The following is a 12,855-nucleotide window of genomic DNA, read 5'->3' as shown; positions in this document are numbered from 1 at the left end:
TAAATCAGACTCAAAGTCTTTTGACAGCCAGGCCATGCATGAGTTTTTTGCTTCCTGACAGCCATTTTTTACAGGTAGTGTTAGGTCTCCTGCTGGCTATTACATGGGTAGGTCCATCAAGAAAAAAAAGGACGGCTGTAAGCCCTGGAACATACTGAGATCCTAAACCCCTCATAAAATTGTGATTTACTTTGTTATATCATCCTTGAAATATATTTATTCTAGCTTCATATTTCTTCATCAGATTCAACTTTTTTTTTTTTCATTATACATATATTATACAATCAACACTCTTCTACAAGAAAACCCAGGTTAGTTACACATTCCTTACCAAAGATGAGAACTATAAATAGTATAGTTAGCTGCCAAATGTAAAGTTAACATGTATTTGGGTTTCATATCTTTAGGAATCGCCTAAGTTTGGTTTAGTTATCTTCTATTTTAAAAATGTTCACATAATAACTTTAAATATGAACTGCAAAGTTCTTAGTTGTAGTGGACTAAAACTAATCCCTCCATTACAGTGTGAACAATAAACAAACTGTGACCTCCCTGAACATGTACTCATTTCATTGTGGCATTTTCTTACATAACAGCTGCCTCAAAATACAGCATTCTAATTTTTTGGTGTGGCTTTGCTGTAAATCTGTGTTTGCACTAATCAGTAACGGTCAGCATACAAATAAACAACCTTGATAACTTTCTTTGGAGAGCTTTTTACAAAGCCTGCTATTTCCTCCCTTCCTTAAAAAATACTTGTTGCCTGGCTGTATGTAAAGTTTGTTACCGACTTGCAGCAAGCTAGCGGAAACCAATCAGAGTGAAGACAGAACTCTGATCTGTATATCAGTTACGAATGACTGCTATAAAAAGAATAGGAAAAAAAGTATAGAAAATACATTTGGCCCCATTGTCTCTGACCAGTGGGGTCTCCCCCATGCCCCAGCCTGTGACTGGATAAAGAAACTGGAAAAACCACACATATGAACTCTTTCTCTTTTGCACTGCAGCACTAACTAGTTCATTGGCTGCTTCTCCTTCCCCCATTCTGAGCTCTGATTTATGGTGGACTGAGAGGCTCAGATTAATCTCTATTATGTTTTTACACTGCTGGTATTAAAAAGGACATTAATAATGTATTAGAGCTGCAATAATCTGTGTCTTTTATACATGCTGGGAGTGGAGCTCTATGATGTGCTGGACAAAGGAGTAGGTTCACATCTAACATGCTAAATCATTTTTACTAATTTATAAACATGTTTACCTTAATCTGGGTCTACAGCACCATTTCTGAGTGTGGGCATGATCCAGTTGGTCCCCTACAGTCCCCTTTGCACTGACGCCACTGCTTCTATGTCCTTACCAGACTCTGGACAGTCAGTGACCCATCATGTAGCTAGTGATATGAACACCTAAAGAAGAACATTTTGATGTTTTGTTTTTTTTTTGAGGGTTGATTTTTTTTTTCAGGTATACTCATAGAGCGGTGTTTCCCAGCTTTTTTTAACATGGGAGAACCATTAAATTACATCGGGTGTTTAGGGAACCTGTGCTATAATTATTATATATGCAAATCACAGTACATAAGTGTGGTAGTCAGTGGGAAGAATGCCTCTTACATTGCTGACCATCGGGAAGAATGTCACCCTTACAGATTAAATTTAAACTGATCTGAGAATCACAAATTTCTCATTACTCAAGGAACCCCTAGCAACCTCTGGAGGATCCCTAGGTTTCCACAAAGATAAATGGTGGGCTGAATGGGAAGGGGGTAGTTTTATAAGATCAGTTTTCCCAGAAGAGTTAACTAGCACTGTACTTTGTCTTTTCTTAAAGGACATTGTCTTTATACAAAAGTGGTTTTAGAAACTCAAAAAAAGTCAGATTTATTTCCATCCATTATATTTTCTTTCCATTATAATTTAGGATTATAGGTATGATTATATATATATATATATATATATATATATATTTAAATGGTGTTTTAAAGACTGTAGCAGGAAAATTAAAGAAACTGGTTGCCATAGAGAACACCTTCAATTTTCCTTTTTTTTAGTTTTCCTGACTCAGCCACATGTTGTGTCTCTTTTAGTCTTCTCTTAATAGGGGATTAAGGCAGGGTTTGGTTTTACAAAACAGTAACAAGGAACACTTGGTTCGGTTATAAGACACCTCTAAAGACGACCTAACAGTGGGCTCTTTGGCTAAAGTATGTTTAAAGCACATGCCAATCAAAAAATGGGGACTTTAGCACAGTTACAGTGTGTCCTGGGTAGATACAAGAACTCTCTTTTTGACCTCACACAAACCTTGATTAAATACGTGCATAGAGCCCCATGTTAGAAAAAGCAGAGCCTACTAAGTGTATTTTACATAACTATTGCATGCTATGATTATAACCCAGTGCAATTTATGAAAAGTTCACTAGCACTCTCTCTGGACAACTGCTCTTGTCTTTTATGTAATTGTAAATATCTATTGCCTGATTATAATCACAGAGTTACTTGGGATACAGATAAACTAGCTAGTTGGGCCAGAAACCAGAGATTGGAGAACTGTGAAAGGTTTTATGAGAAAGCCCTGAGAAGTGCAGACGCAAGGTGAGCACACATACTACCTATGGAAGTTGTTGATTTTTTCTGGGATGGACAGACCAAAAGACAAGATGGTCAGACAAGTGTCAAATAGTCTTTTCCAGTGTTAAATACTTATAGGTCTGTGCTATTATATATGTGTAGTGGCTCACCTTGTATATTTTGTCAGAGAATTTTTTTACAAAATAAGAGATAATCCTTTTAACCAGTTGTCACCAGAAATCTTGTCCCCATCAGAAGATTCCCCCCATCGCTAGTTTGACAATTGTAATGTTTAGGGTTTCCCATCACTTTCCATCCTTGTGACAATGTCAGGTCCACAAGATAAAGGTATGGCCACATGGAATTAATAACTCCACCCTCCTTACCCTCATTTCCTTCTCTGTCAAGTTTATTTTAATTTAATGTATAGTATTTAAGCTGCTAGTTTTATGTCTTTCAGGGTGAAATTCGCCTGGAGTTGCTGCTTCCAGATTGTTGACTGACATTTCATGTTAAAGCCAACATCCATGTACTACTACCTCTATTTGGAGCTATTAGGGTTTTTGGGCAGTTTTATTTACCAAGCTACTAGGCACCCTACCCACCCTTTTGCAGTTTATTCTTATTAGGGGTAATGTTTCCCACTGTAATTTACCGACTTTTAAAATCCTGCTGTTGGGTAATAAATGTTCACTTTGTTTGCGGAGAGTAATTTACATGATTTTATATGGTCACTTTGGTGCAGTGGTTATAGTTATGGTTTATGAGTTTGTAAAGGTTCCATGCTTTTTAAATCACTGACCCAAAGCAAGCAAACATGGACATGATGGCAGAAAAAAATATTTTTTTTAGGAAGATAGAAACACTGCAGGGCTTTGCTCCAGATACAGTTTTATAAATAGCAGATAGTAGTATGTATGTATGTAGGTTAGTTCTTAACTTTGCTAAGTTAACAGTCTCTGCTTTTAGTAATAGTACATTTTTAGTAATAGGCACCATCATTGCAGTGTTTTTTCTGTTTTTTTAATCAGAGAAGCAGCAGCTGCTACCAATGGCTTCTGCATACAGTTCCTAGTGGAAGCAGCTGAATATGGAAATATGGTTGTTTTATGCCAAGTAAGTTGTTTTATTGAAGAGATTCAATTAGCACGAAACTTAGATGTGTGCTTGAACTTCTTACTGTCCTGGCTGAATAACATACTTAGTAGGGAAAGTCTTTCTAGGGCAGTGGTTCCCAACCTTTGCAGGTTGCGGCCCACTAAATGTACGAACTCCACACCGTGCATGCACAGGGAGCCATGTGTTACTTAAAGGGGAAGTAACATCCCCCCAGAGTGATGTCATGATGCCAGAATCCGCCTACTCTCCCATCGCAGGTACATGAGATGTGGTCTGCGGCTCGGGCAGGTGCGCCCCCCCCCCCCCAACTGGGGTACTTCTCCTGACCCCGCTGGTGGGTGCACCGGCCAGAGACGCCGCCCACCTGTCAGATGGTCGGACCGGGGGATGGGGTCCTCTGTACTAGGATATATGCAGCAAATACTTCCTAGTTTTTAGTTTTTGATCAAGGTTTGCAAGTCATTAATAGGGTAAGGCGCAGTAATAATGTCCAAAGTGCAGTTACGTATAGGAACTAGTTGGGTTTTACAGCTGCAGTTTACAGTAATAATCTAGAAAAGGCTGAACATCTAATCAGCACACAATTGATGATAAAACATTATTATTGATTGCCCTCTATACATTTAATGTCTGGATATATAACCTTATAGAAAAAAAAATGTACATAAAATCATAGAGAAAATAAGTGATGCGTAAATTGTAATAGCCCGTGGTTCTAAGACGGCATGTTTACAATAGCAGCATATGGGCACTTTCCTTCTGGCACTTGTGACAACATATCCTGTTATTTGACCTTGTCTTCTTATAATCTCTTGAATTTCAGTGGATATAAAGCAAAATTGTAAAGAGAAAGAGATTAAGTGATTATCCAAAAGCCTGCATATAAAAACATTAATTCATCTTCTGTTTGTGCACTAAAGTAATATTTATTAAATCGCATTGTTTATCTTCTCAAACATGGGTTTTCCAAGTGGTCTTTTCATAGACAATCAGTACATCAAAATAAACACTCAAACTTTAAAAAGCAAAACAAAATACATCCAAACAAAGCTAGCATAAAATCTGAATTCAAAAGTGATTTACAGTATGTCACTGGTCCCCAAATGTTCTGCTTCCCTCACTGTACTGTTTACCGTATCTAAGGGATGCAATGGTCGGATTAAATATGGGAACGCTAATACAGGACACATTATTCTACTTACAGTGTAGAGAAAACAAAGGCTTGCAGACCTGCCTCCTATTTTTTTTTCATGGTTTTATTACAATAATGATGTGCTAAACGCAAACTTTACAGATAAAATGCATGCATGCTTATCATTTAATATTAGGTGCCTGTTTTTTTTTCATTAAATCTTGCATTAAAAGGCTAAGCCTGTTCAGAAAGACCCCCGTGATTAAAAAAATTGCAAAACAACAAAAACAAAAAAAACACATGACGAGAAAACCTAAAAAATATACTTACTTTATTTCCTGGTTTCTGCATGCAGTCCCTGGTTAAGGGTGATAACACAGCCCTTCCTGATCCCAAATTTTATAAGGAGTTGCTACTACACATAGCAGTTTTAAATAACATGAGTGTACAAGGGTTACACAATTTGTCAGCTGTTTATTTCTGGCTATGTCCTTTCTTGAGATTTTTTTCGGTCTATGTGATTAGGGTCAGACAAAATAAGCCGTGCTAAACACATAGATAAAAAAGAAAAACTAAACTTTCTCCATAGACACAGCAATTAGGATCTGAAACAAAAAGGGACAACATGGTAAAAAGGTATTTAAACCAGACAAAGTTGTAACCTTTGTTCTCCATATCAAAAAGTTAACGATTCGTAACCAAGTAGTAACCTAGGTCTGCAGTGGTCCAACATGTCCCCTGCACTCTGCTCATAGTATGCATACTGAGTGTAGGGAGCAAGTCAGACTACTGAACCTGGGCTTTAGCGCTGTATGTGACAGAGAGGATCGATTCTCCACAGCACAAAGCAGGTAAAAAAAACCCAAAAGAATAACATATTTAATATTGTATTTTCAACTTGACTGCTTACCAGTAATAAATACACAGTTAATGTTTTAGTTTTTGCCAGCAGTGTTCATAAGTTAACAAACATCTTTGGTAACTGAACTTCACTCAAAATGAATCTTTGGAAATCATGACTTGGTAATCATAAACACTGATTTAACACCATGAAAATAGGCATGTGTCATCTAACACAAGGTTAAACACTACATTTTTTGCCTATGTCCTTATTTCTACTCCCTGGCCAGTACTGTGTACACTGATTATTATGTTTAAGGGAGCAAGGAGATAGAAAGTAATATACATACATTCTTATTCTGCAATTTACTGCATTGGATTCTGCATTGAACCAGGGAAATGCCTTGACATGTGGGGACCATTGACATAATGTGTACATAGATATTAAAAAAAACATGCATTTATAAACTAGGATAGTTGCACAATATGTGAATAGAAACTTCATGAGTTAAAACACCTTAAAACACTAATCACTACAACATATTTTCAACAAAAACCATAATCTGCAGTAAATGTACAATGTAAAGGTTGTTTAGTGATGCTTTCCTATTCAGCTCCATAGTGAAGCAACTGTAAGGCAATTTTGTTATTTATTTTTGCTGGATAGGATTCTATAAAACTTCTTGTAAATTTAAGAAGGCAGAACGGAAGAAAATAGGACAAGGCCATGTTGGCTTCCTAAGATTCTGTTGACTCTTCCTGGGCTGTCTTGGCATAAACTTTCAAGTATGTTTCAATGCGGCTCTGTTCACACATCTATTCTTAGAACGCTGAACGGAACTCAGCATCGATGTACCGCTGGTGCAGGAAAAGCACCCGCAAAGGCTAAAATAAAGAGTTCCATTGTCACCTATGCAATGAAATGTCAGCATTTCCTGACTGGTAATATTAACATACTGCATACATGGCAAATATGAGGTGGCCTATCATTTGAAATGTCTGTGTCTGTTTTCAACCCATAGTTTGATGTTTTGGTTTTAATTAACATAAGCAACTAAACTTAGGCATTATCAACTTCTTCCTGTGTAACAATTAAACCTAATATACTAACATTCATCACCCAGAGTTTCCTGATAGCATAGTCTTATCAGTTCAAGCTTTAATATCAAAATGGCATTGCTAAATCTAATTTACTAAAGGAGTAGACTGTTTACCTAGTAAAGTGAATCTGGGTTCACTGTAGTAATTTTCCGCAAAATACTTCCACAAGAATACATATTGATAATGAAGCCATCTTTATTTTCTTTACTAAGTGTGAATTCTTTTCTTCCTTAGTAAATCAATTCTAAATGTGTTTTTATTGGGGGTTAGTTCTTTCTGTTATGGAAAATGTAACAACTAATAAAAAGATAGAAGTGCAGATGTGTGTGTTATATTTAATATTTTATATATTCTCAGCATTCCAGTATGAGGGATCCCATCCTCAAGAATAGTGTCATTTATCTTGTATACTCAATGTATCCATCTGCTAGCATCTGAATGTTTATGCATATGGTTGAGTATAATGCCAGTGAATAAACTCACACCTTTTGTCACCTGTAGAAGATTCCTTATTTTTTGCAGATATATTTGTGATACAGCTATGCTCCCACAGCTGCTTTCAGCATTTTGGCTTCTATACATTAGAATACAACAGACATTAAACAATCACAGACTGATTACTGCAAAAAGAAAGTGCTGTCTAATTCTAAATGTCTAAAATGTCTAATAATAGGTTGCCATGGAACCCATGCAAGGTATGTCTGGTACTAAGTTTTGGATGCTGTCACAACCATGTAGAACCCTCATCGATATTCTGAATGGCAAAGATGAAGCACAAATTCAAATATAACTTTTCTCAATAATACGACCAATATAATAGGTAAAAGCGTATGTAAACCCTAACAATAAAATTCTCTTATTTATTTTTTGCTTTTTTCTTTTTAATTTGTTAAATATGAAACTAAAATAGTTTTGTTATATCTGAATTATAACTGCAAAAGCACCTGTTCATCTGGTCAGAAATGCAGAGTTGGCCTGAGACCCGTGCGCTTTGTTTGTGCCAATGTAAAGAAATTATTTAGCCCTATATCTCACACTACAAATCAATTCTCAATCTAATAAATCTCCTGTCGAAAAGAGGACAGTTGAAGTAATTGAGTAGTATAGAACATGAAATTGGGCGAGCTGGCATCACATGCTTTATGTTGTCATCCCACAATAGATACTAAATTCTAATGTCCCTGACTACAGAATAATCTACCAATGTATATTTGATTTGTGAAAACAAGATCAAGCAAACACAAACTGTATAAAACTCCATACAGAAAGTGTCCCTGACACTTAATAGTACCCTGCAAGGCCACAGAGCCAACCACTACAACACATATATACAACTTTAACTTACTTCTACACTCATGGCAACAAGCAAACTTTGAACATTTTCCTTTGGATTTTGAAAACGGACTGCAGAAGTACAAGGAAAAATGCCATAATTACTCTTTATGAACCTAATACATACTATAGCCATGCATTAGAATATCAAACTTGCCAAGCAATTGTATAAAAACAACACATTTTTGTTTTACAAATGTAAAAAGCAAGAAAAAAACTATGAAATAAAATAAGTGCATAGTTCTATATATAATGCAAGTGGACAATTTCACCTGCTGATCTAGAGACCTTGCCATCACTACAATGCAGTAAACAACCCAGACATTCTATTCAAAACTGAATTTTGTTTCATAAGTAGATAAAGGTAATGTGTTTTCATTCCAATTTTCCTTTATTGGTTCTGTTTCAGTACCAGACTTTAAGTATGTTGTAGGTGTTTAGCTAAATTGGTTTAGCATAATTACACCTAAAATGCGCTCAATGGTAAAACTGTTTCAAAGTACATAATTAAACTATATCTTTGCCTTTTGTTGGTTAAGTTGTGACGTCTTACCACCATCTGAACTGTCAAGCAATGTGCCCAAAGCCTTTATTGCACACATTAAATGACCATTAACTAGCTGGTCTGATAACATTAACTGTGAAGAAAAAGCAAACTCTTACTTCCTCATCTTTCATTTAACACGACATGCTATGTAGAAAAGCTATACCCCCTAGCAAACTGACTCAACCAGTACTCCAGGGTTACTGTACTGGTACATGGATGGAATGACATCAAGAAGGTGTAAACAGAAAATGTTTACTTTAAAAAATAACTAGACTAGCACTGAACTCAGCCCCAACTGGTAAAGTGGTAATTCTGGTATTTTCTATGAGAAGACACTGACTTTCCAGATCTGCATATTTGTTTCTGTATTTAAAGGACAGGTTTTCTCTGGTTTACTTTGATACATTAGATAGAAACAAGTTTTCTTGTAAGAAGAACCCACAGCCACTGATACTTACTTTCTCTGTGCCCCCCACCGCACCGTTGCAGTGCACAGGCCTAACGCTGCTTAAACCCTGGGAGGAATGCTGTTAGTACCTGCATGGAGTTAACTTCTTCCTCCTTCTTATGTGACAACAGCCACTAGGTTTTGGCAGCTCAGCCCTGAACACTGAATCCTGGCAGGAGCTCTACATTCAGAAGCACTGGGTATTTATCAAGAATTCTGATTGAACAATGGAGTGAGAGGGGAGCATGGCCAAGGTATCAGCAGCCAGAAAGTTTTTTTTTTTTATACAAGACAACATGTCACCATACTTCAAAGAGATAAAGTGAAAGATTCTAAAATTTATTAGTTCAATATTATATTTGAGAAGTTAAACACAGATTTGTTTTTACAAACCTGAAGAAATGTTTTTATTTGTTTTGAGACAGACTAAGGCAATACCATCATAGGCCATGTAACAGAATAGTCCCAAAGTAGTGATACCTAGGTCTTAAGACTTTATTGTTCCACTGATTATGTGAAAGCATCTATAACAAATTTTCATAGCACTTTATAGAGACTCCTATACATATAAACCCTTTTCTATGTTTACCTAAGACCTCCTTAAGAAACATTTTATCTATGGCAATTCTGACCTCTCCATATCCACATTTTATATTTCATATAAGCCAAAGTAATTTAAAAAAAAAGTATTTTTACTTGCTTTGACTTTGCCATGTCATTTTTTAGTTTCACCTACCATTTTACCTCCTATACCCAGTTTCTTTTATCACACTACAGCTAGCCCTCTAAAAGGTTTGTCTTTTGTCACATACATTCAGTTTCTTTTCTTTGGAATTTTTTTTTTGTTTATCTTTGTGTAACCATCTATATATTATATTCAAATCTATTTCTGCCTCAGTTTAAATTTTTTGTAGAGTGTCTCCTGAAATCGTCAATGCAGCACTGACTCAAATGGTGTAATTACAGGGGTACAGTGAGTGGACCTAAGTCTTGGCCTATGGGGGTCAGAAAACTCAAAATTCTTCAACTTCTAGATTAGGCAGCATGTGCCTTACCTTCACATCCCAATTATTTTCTGTTATGCATAAATGGATTGAGAAAACTACATGTTGTAATAATGAGCACCTTAAGGGCTAAGGACAGTTAGGATTGAGATATGGATATTGTTTACCATAAATTACTTCACTTAAAAACAAGAACTCTAGTGGATAGATGATAGTTTTGGTGCCAAAATCTTGGGGCTGCTGATCGTCACCCTAGGGCTGAGAGAAATGTTAGCTCCAATGCCCAAAAAGGTGACTATGGCTGTGTTGATCTGAATTTTAAATGCTGGGTTAACTGACTTGAATTGTTTCACTGACAACACTTACCACATGCAGCATAATACCAAAAAGCACCTATTTACAATATTTCATTTAATTTTGCTTTGTCTTGCCATGTCTAAGCATGTCAGAGGAAATGCCGAGCACACGTGAACAAGAAGTTGAGGGGGTGAAAACCATTAGGACTGTACAAAAAAAACGTACAGTTTATACAATACAGCTATCTGTTCTTGTGTTACTCTAAATATTACTAGTAAACAAAATAGTCCAGGTGTAACTGAGCATACACAGTCAGTTTTATGTTTATACTTTTGTGATAGTCATCACATTGGAGTCTCTGTAATAAGGGGGTGGCTTGTTTGAAAAGTAAGCATAATGCAAAAGTATGATATTCACCTAAAGCGCTACAATTGCTGGTTTATTGACTGGGTGTGAAATCCCTGGCACATATTCCTGGAATAATACAAATTTACCTACTAGTGTAAAAAAGTAACTTTCTGTTTTTAGCTAATAATGTAAACAGCTGGTTGGTCTCATCAGACAGCAAATAATTAAAATCCTTTTTAGTTCCTAATACAAGGATACATTTCCTGCTCGTCAGTGAGACATACTGTACTACTTATGTCATGAACAGGTGCGAAAAACCAGTGCAATGCTGAAAATATTAAAAGCTATTTCACCACCTTGGAAAATACCTGTGCTGTATGCAGTGGTCAAGGTTTCACATATTTAACTTGAACAAAGGCATCAGTATTTATAAAATGTTTTATAAAGAAGGACACCTTATTAACCCCTCTGATGTAAAGCTATATATGCTCTGGACTTTTCTGAATCACATTAAGCCCATACCACAACCTAGGTACAGCAGCACCACCACTGAGCCCTTATCATAGCTTAGGGGTTGATGTAGTAAGCAATTTGATGCTTACCTTCTCCAAGCCCTAGGATAAGGATTGAAGTTTGGATTATGACTTGTTGACATGCCATATTCTGACCTAGTATCCAAAGGTACAGGTCGCACATTGGTTATAGAGTGAGTACTTGCATATGGATGTCTGAGCTGGTAACCACATTGCAAAGATGGTGCAGAAACTACATTTTTTGGTACTGTTGAAATACTATTACGCTTATTTTCATATAAACCTCTGTGGGCATAGGGACTTGTGGATGATACATTGGGGGTGGTCTTCCAAGCTTCTGGAGGTCCTGGTAAAGTCTTTCTACGTGCAGCAGACACTACATTAGCAGATACTGATTCATGTACATTTTGTGGCATGAAAGCATCATCCACAAACCCTAGTGGCGACTTGGCAGCTGCTTCCCATGGAGTTATCTTCTTCCCTGGAGTTTCAGGTGTTGTTGCTGATTTTCCCCCATATCCTGGTGCTGGCTGAAAAAGCATGGGTGATATTGGTGAGCCAAATGGTTGTGAACTGGCAGATGAAAGGCTTCTAGCAGGGAAGGACATAGATCTTCCATCATCTCTTTCCTAGATGAAACACAAAGAAAAATATCACATACATGAACATACTGTATTTCATCACACACATTTATACAATATTATCCAGAATAAAAAATCTATTATCTGTCAAATCTATTATAAATGTTATATATCATAGATTTTTAACATACACTCTCAAGTAAATTGATATTGCATGTAGTCTTTTCTGTGTGAGTTGTTAGCCATATTTCCCTCATCCTCCTATGTCACTGTCTGTATCAGTCTGTCATTTGCAACCCCTATTTAATGTACTGCGCTGTGTAATATGTTGGCACTAAATAAATACTGTTTATCATTAATATTATCAATAACATTATAGACAATAATAATTGATTATTATTATATGCAGACTCTGCTTCCTGCTTTGCACTATGGCAAATTACTACCAGATTTACTACACTAAATATAAACCAGCAAATATATTAAAATGTAAAGGTTTCATAACAATATTTCCTAAGGCAACTAGAAGTATCTGTCTGATGCTATAAGTAAAGAAAAGTACATATAACCTTCCCTTGCTGACTTTTTCTGTAACAGCTTATTACCTGGTCACAATGTTTTATAATAAAGAAAAAAAAAGAAGTTTTCTTGCCTTAGTAAATACAGTGTTTTTTTTTTTTAAATACCCAACCATATCATATCCAATTTAACAAAAATATGATTTCACACATCAGTGAATGACTCAAGTCAACATTGCTTCACATTCTTCACTAAGCTAAGTGAGCAATCAGCTTGTAAGGTGAAAATACTTGTTTAATAATAAACTATAATAAGTCACTGAGTAGAACAAGTATGTAGATCAGGACTACTTACTACATTCTCACTTTACTTGCTGCATGCTTGTTGTGTATTATTTATTAGTTATAGGCAAGCTTGCCCTTGTTACTATCACCGCTTGTTTGGCAAATGTATGAAGTTTGCCGAGTGTAACATCCAT

At 36.2% G+C, this 12,855-nt stretch overlaps 2 protein-coding genes and 1 long non-coding RNA gene across 5 annotated transcripts in view; 1 reads left to right on the top strand and 2 right to left on the bottom strand.

Moving 5' to 3' along the window:
- The window catches only part of MYOZ2 (myozenin 2), a 55,207-nt gene extending 45,967 nt beyond the window's left edge, over window positions 1–9,240 (bottom strand). The window contains exon 1 of one of the 2 annotated variants that reach the window (XM_072405776.1): window positions 9,106–9,240. Coding sequence is in view for 1 of the 2 variants with exons in the window: in XM_072405774.1 (XP_072261875.1) it covers window positions 5,158–5,178 (21 nt within the window). In the remaining variant the exon portion in view is untranslated. The other variant, XM_072405774.1, reaches the window with a different exon arrangement.
- LOC140326820 (uncharacterized) overlaps window positions 1–12,855 on the top strand; it is a 135,557-nt gene that overhangs the window by 24,735 nt on the left and 97,967 nt on the right. The window lies entirely within an intron of this gene.
- Window positions 11,334–12,855, bottom strand: part of SYNPO2 (synaptopodin 2) — a 112,619-nt gene continuing 111,097 nt past the window's right edge. For both annotated transcript variants that reach the window (XM_072405771.1, XM_072405772.1), the window contains exon 5: window positions 11,334–11,906. In XM_072405771.1, the coding sequence (XP_072261872.1) occupies window positions 11,343–11,906 (564 nt within the window). In that variant the 3' untranslated portion in view covers window positions 11,334–11,342. The remainder of the gene's footprint in view (window positions 11,907–12,855) is intronic.

The sequence above is a fragment of the Pyxicephalus adspersus genome, chromosome 3, assembly GCF_032062135.1.
Source record: "Pyxicephalus adspersus chromosome 3, UCB_Pads_2.0, whole genome shotgun sequence".
Classification (NCBI taxonomy): domain Eukaryota; kingdom Metazoa; phylum Chordata; class Amphibia; order Anura; family Pyxicephalidae; genus Pyxicephalus; species Pyxicephalus adspersus.
Note: the sequence above shows the minus strand (reverse complement) of the source record. Positions and strands in the feature narration are given on the sequence as shown.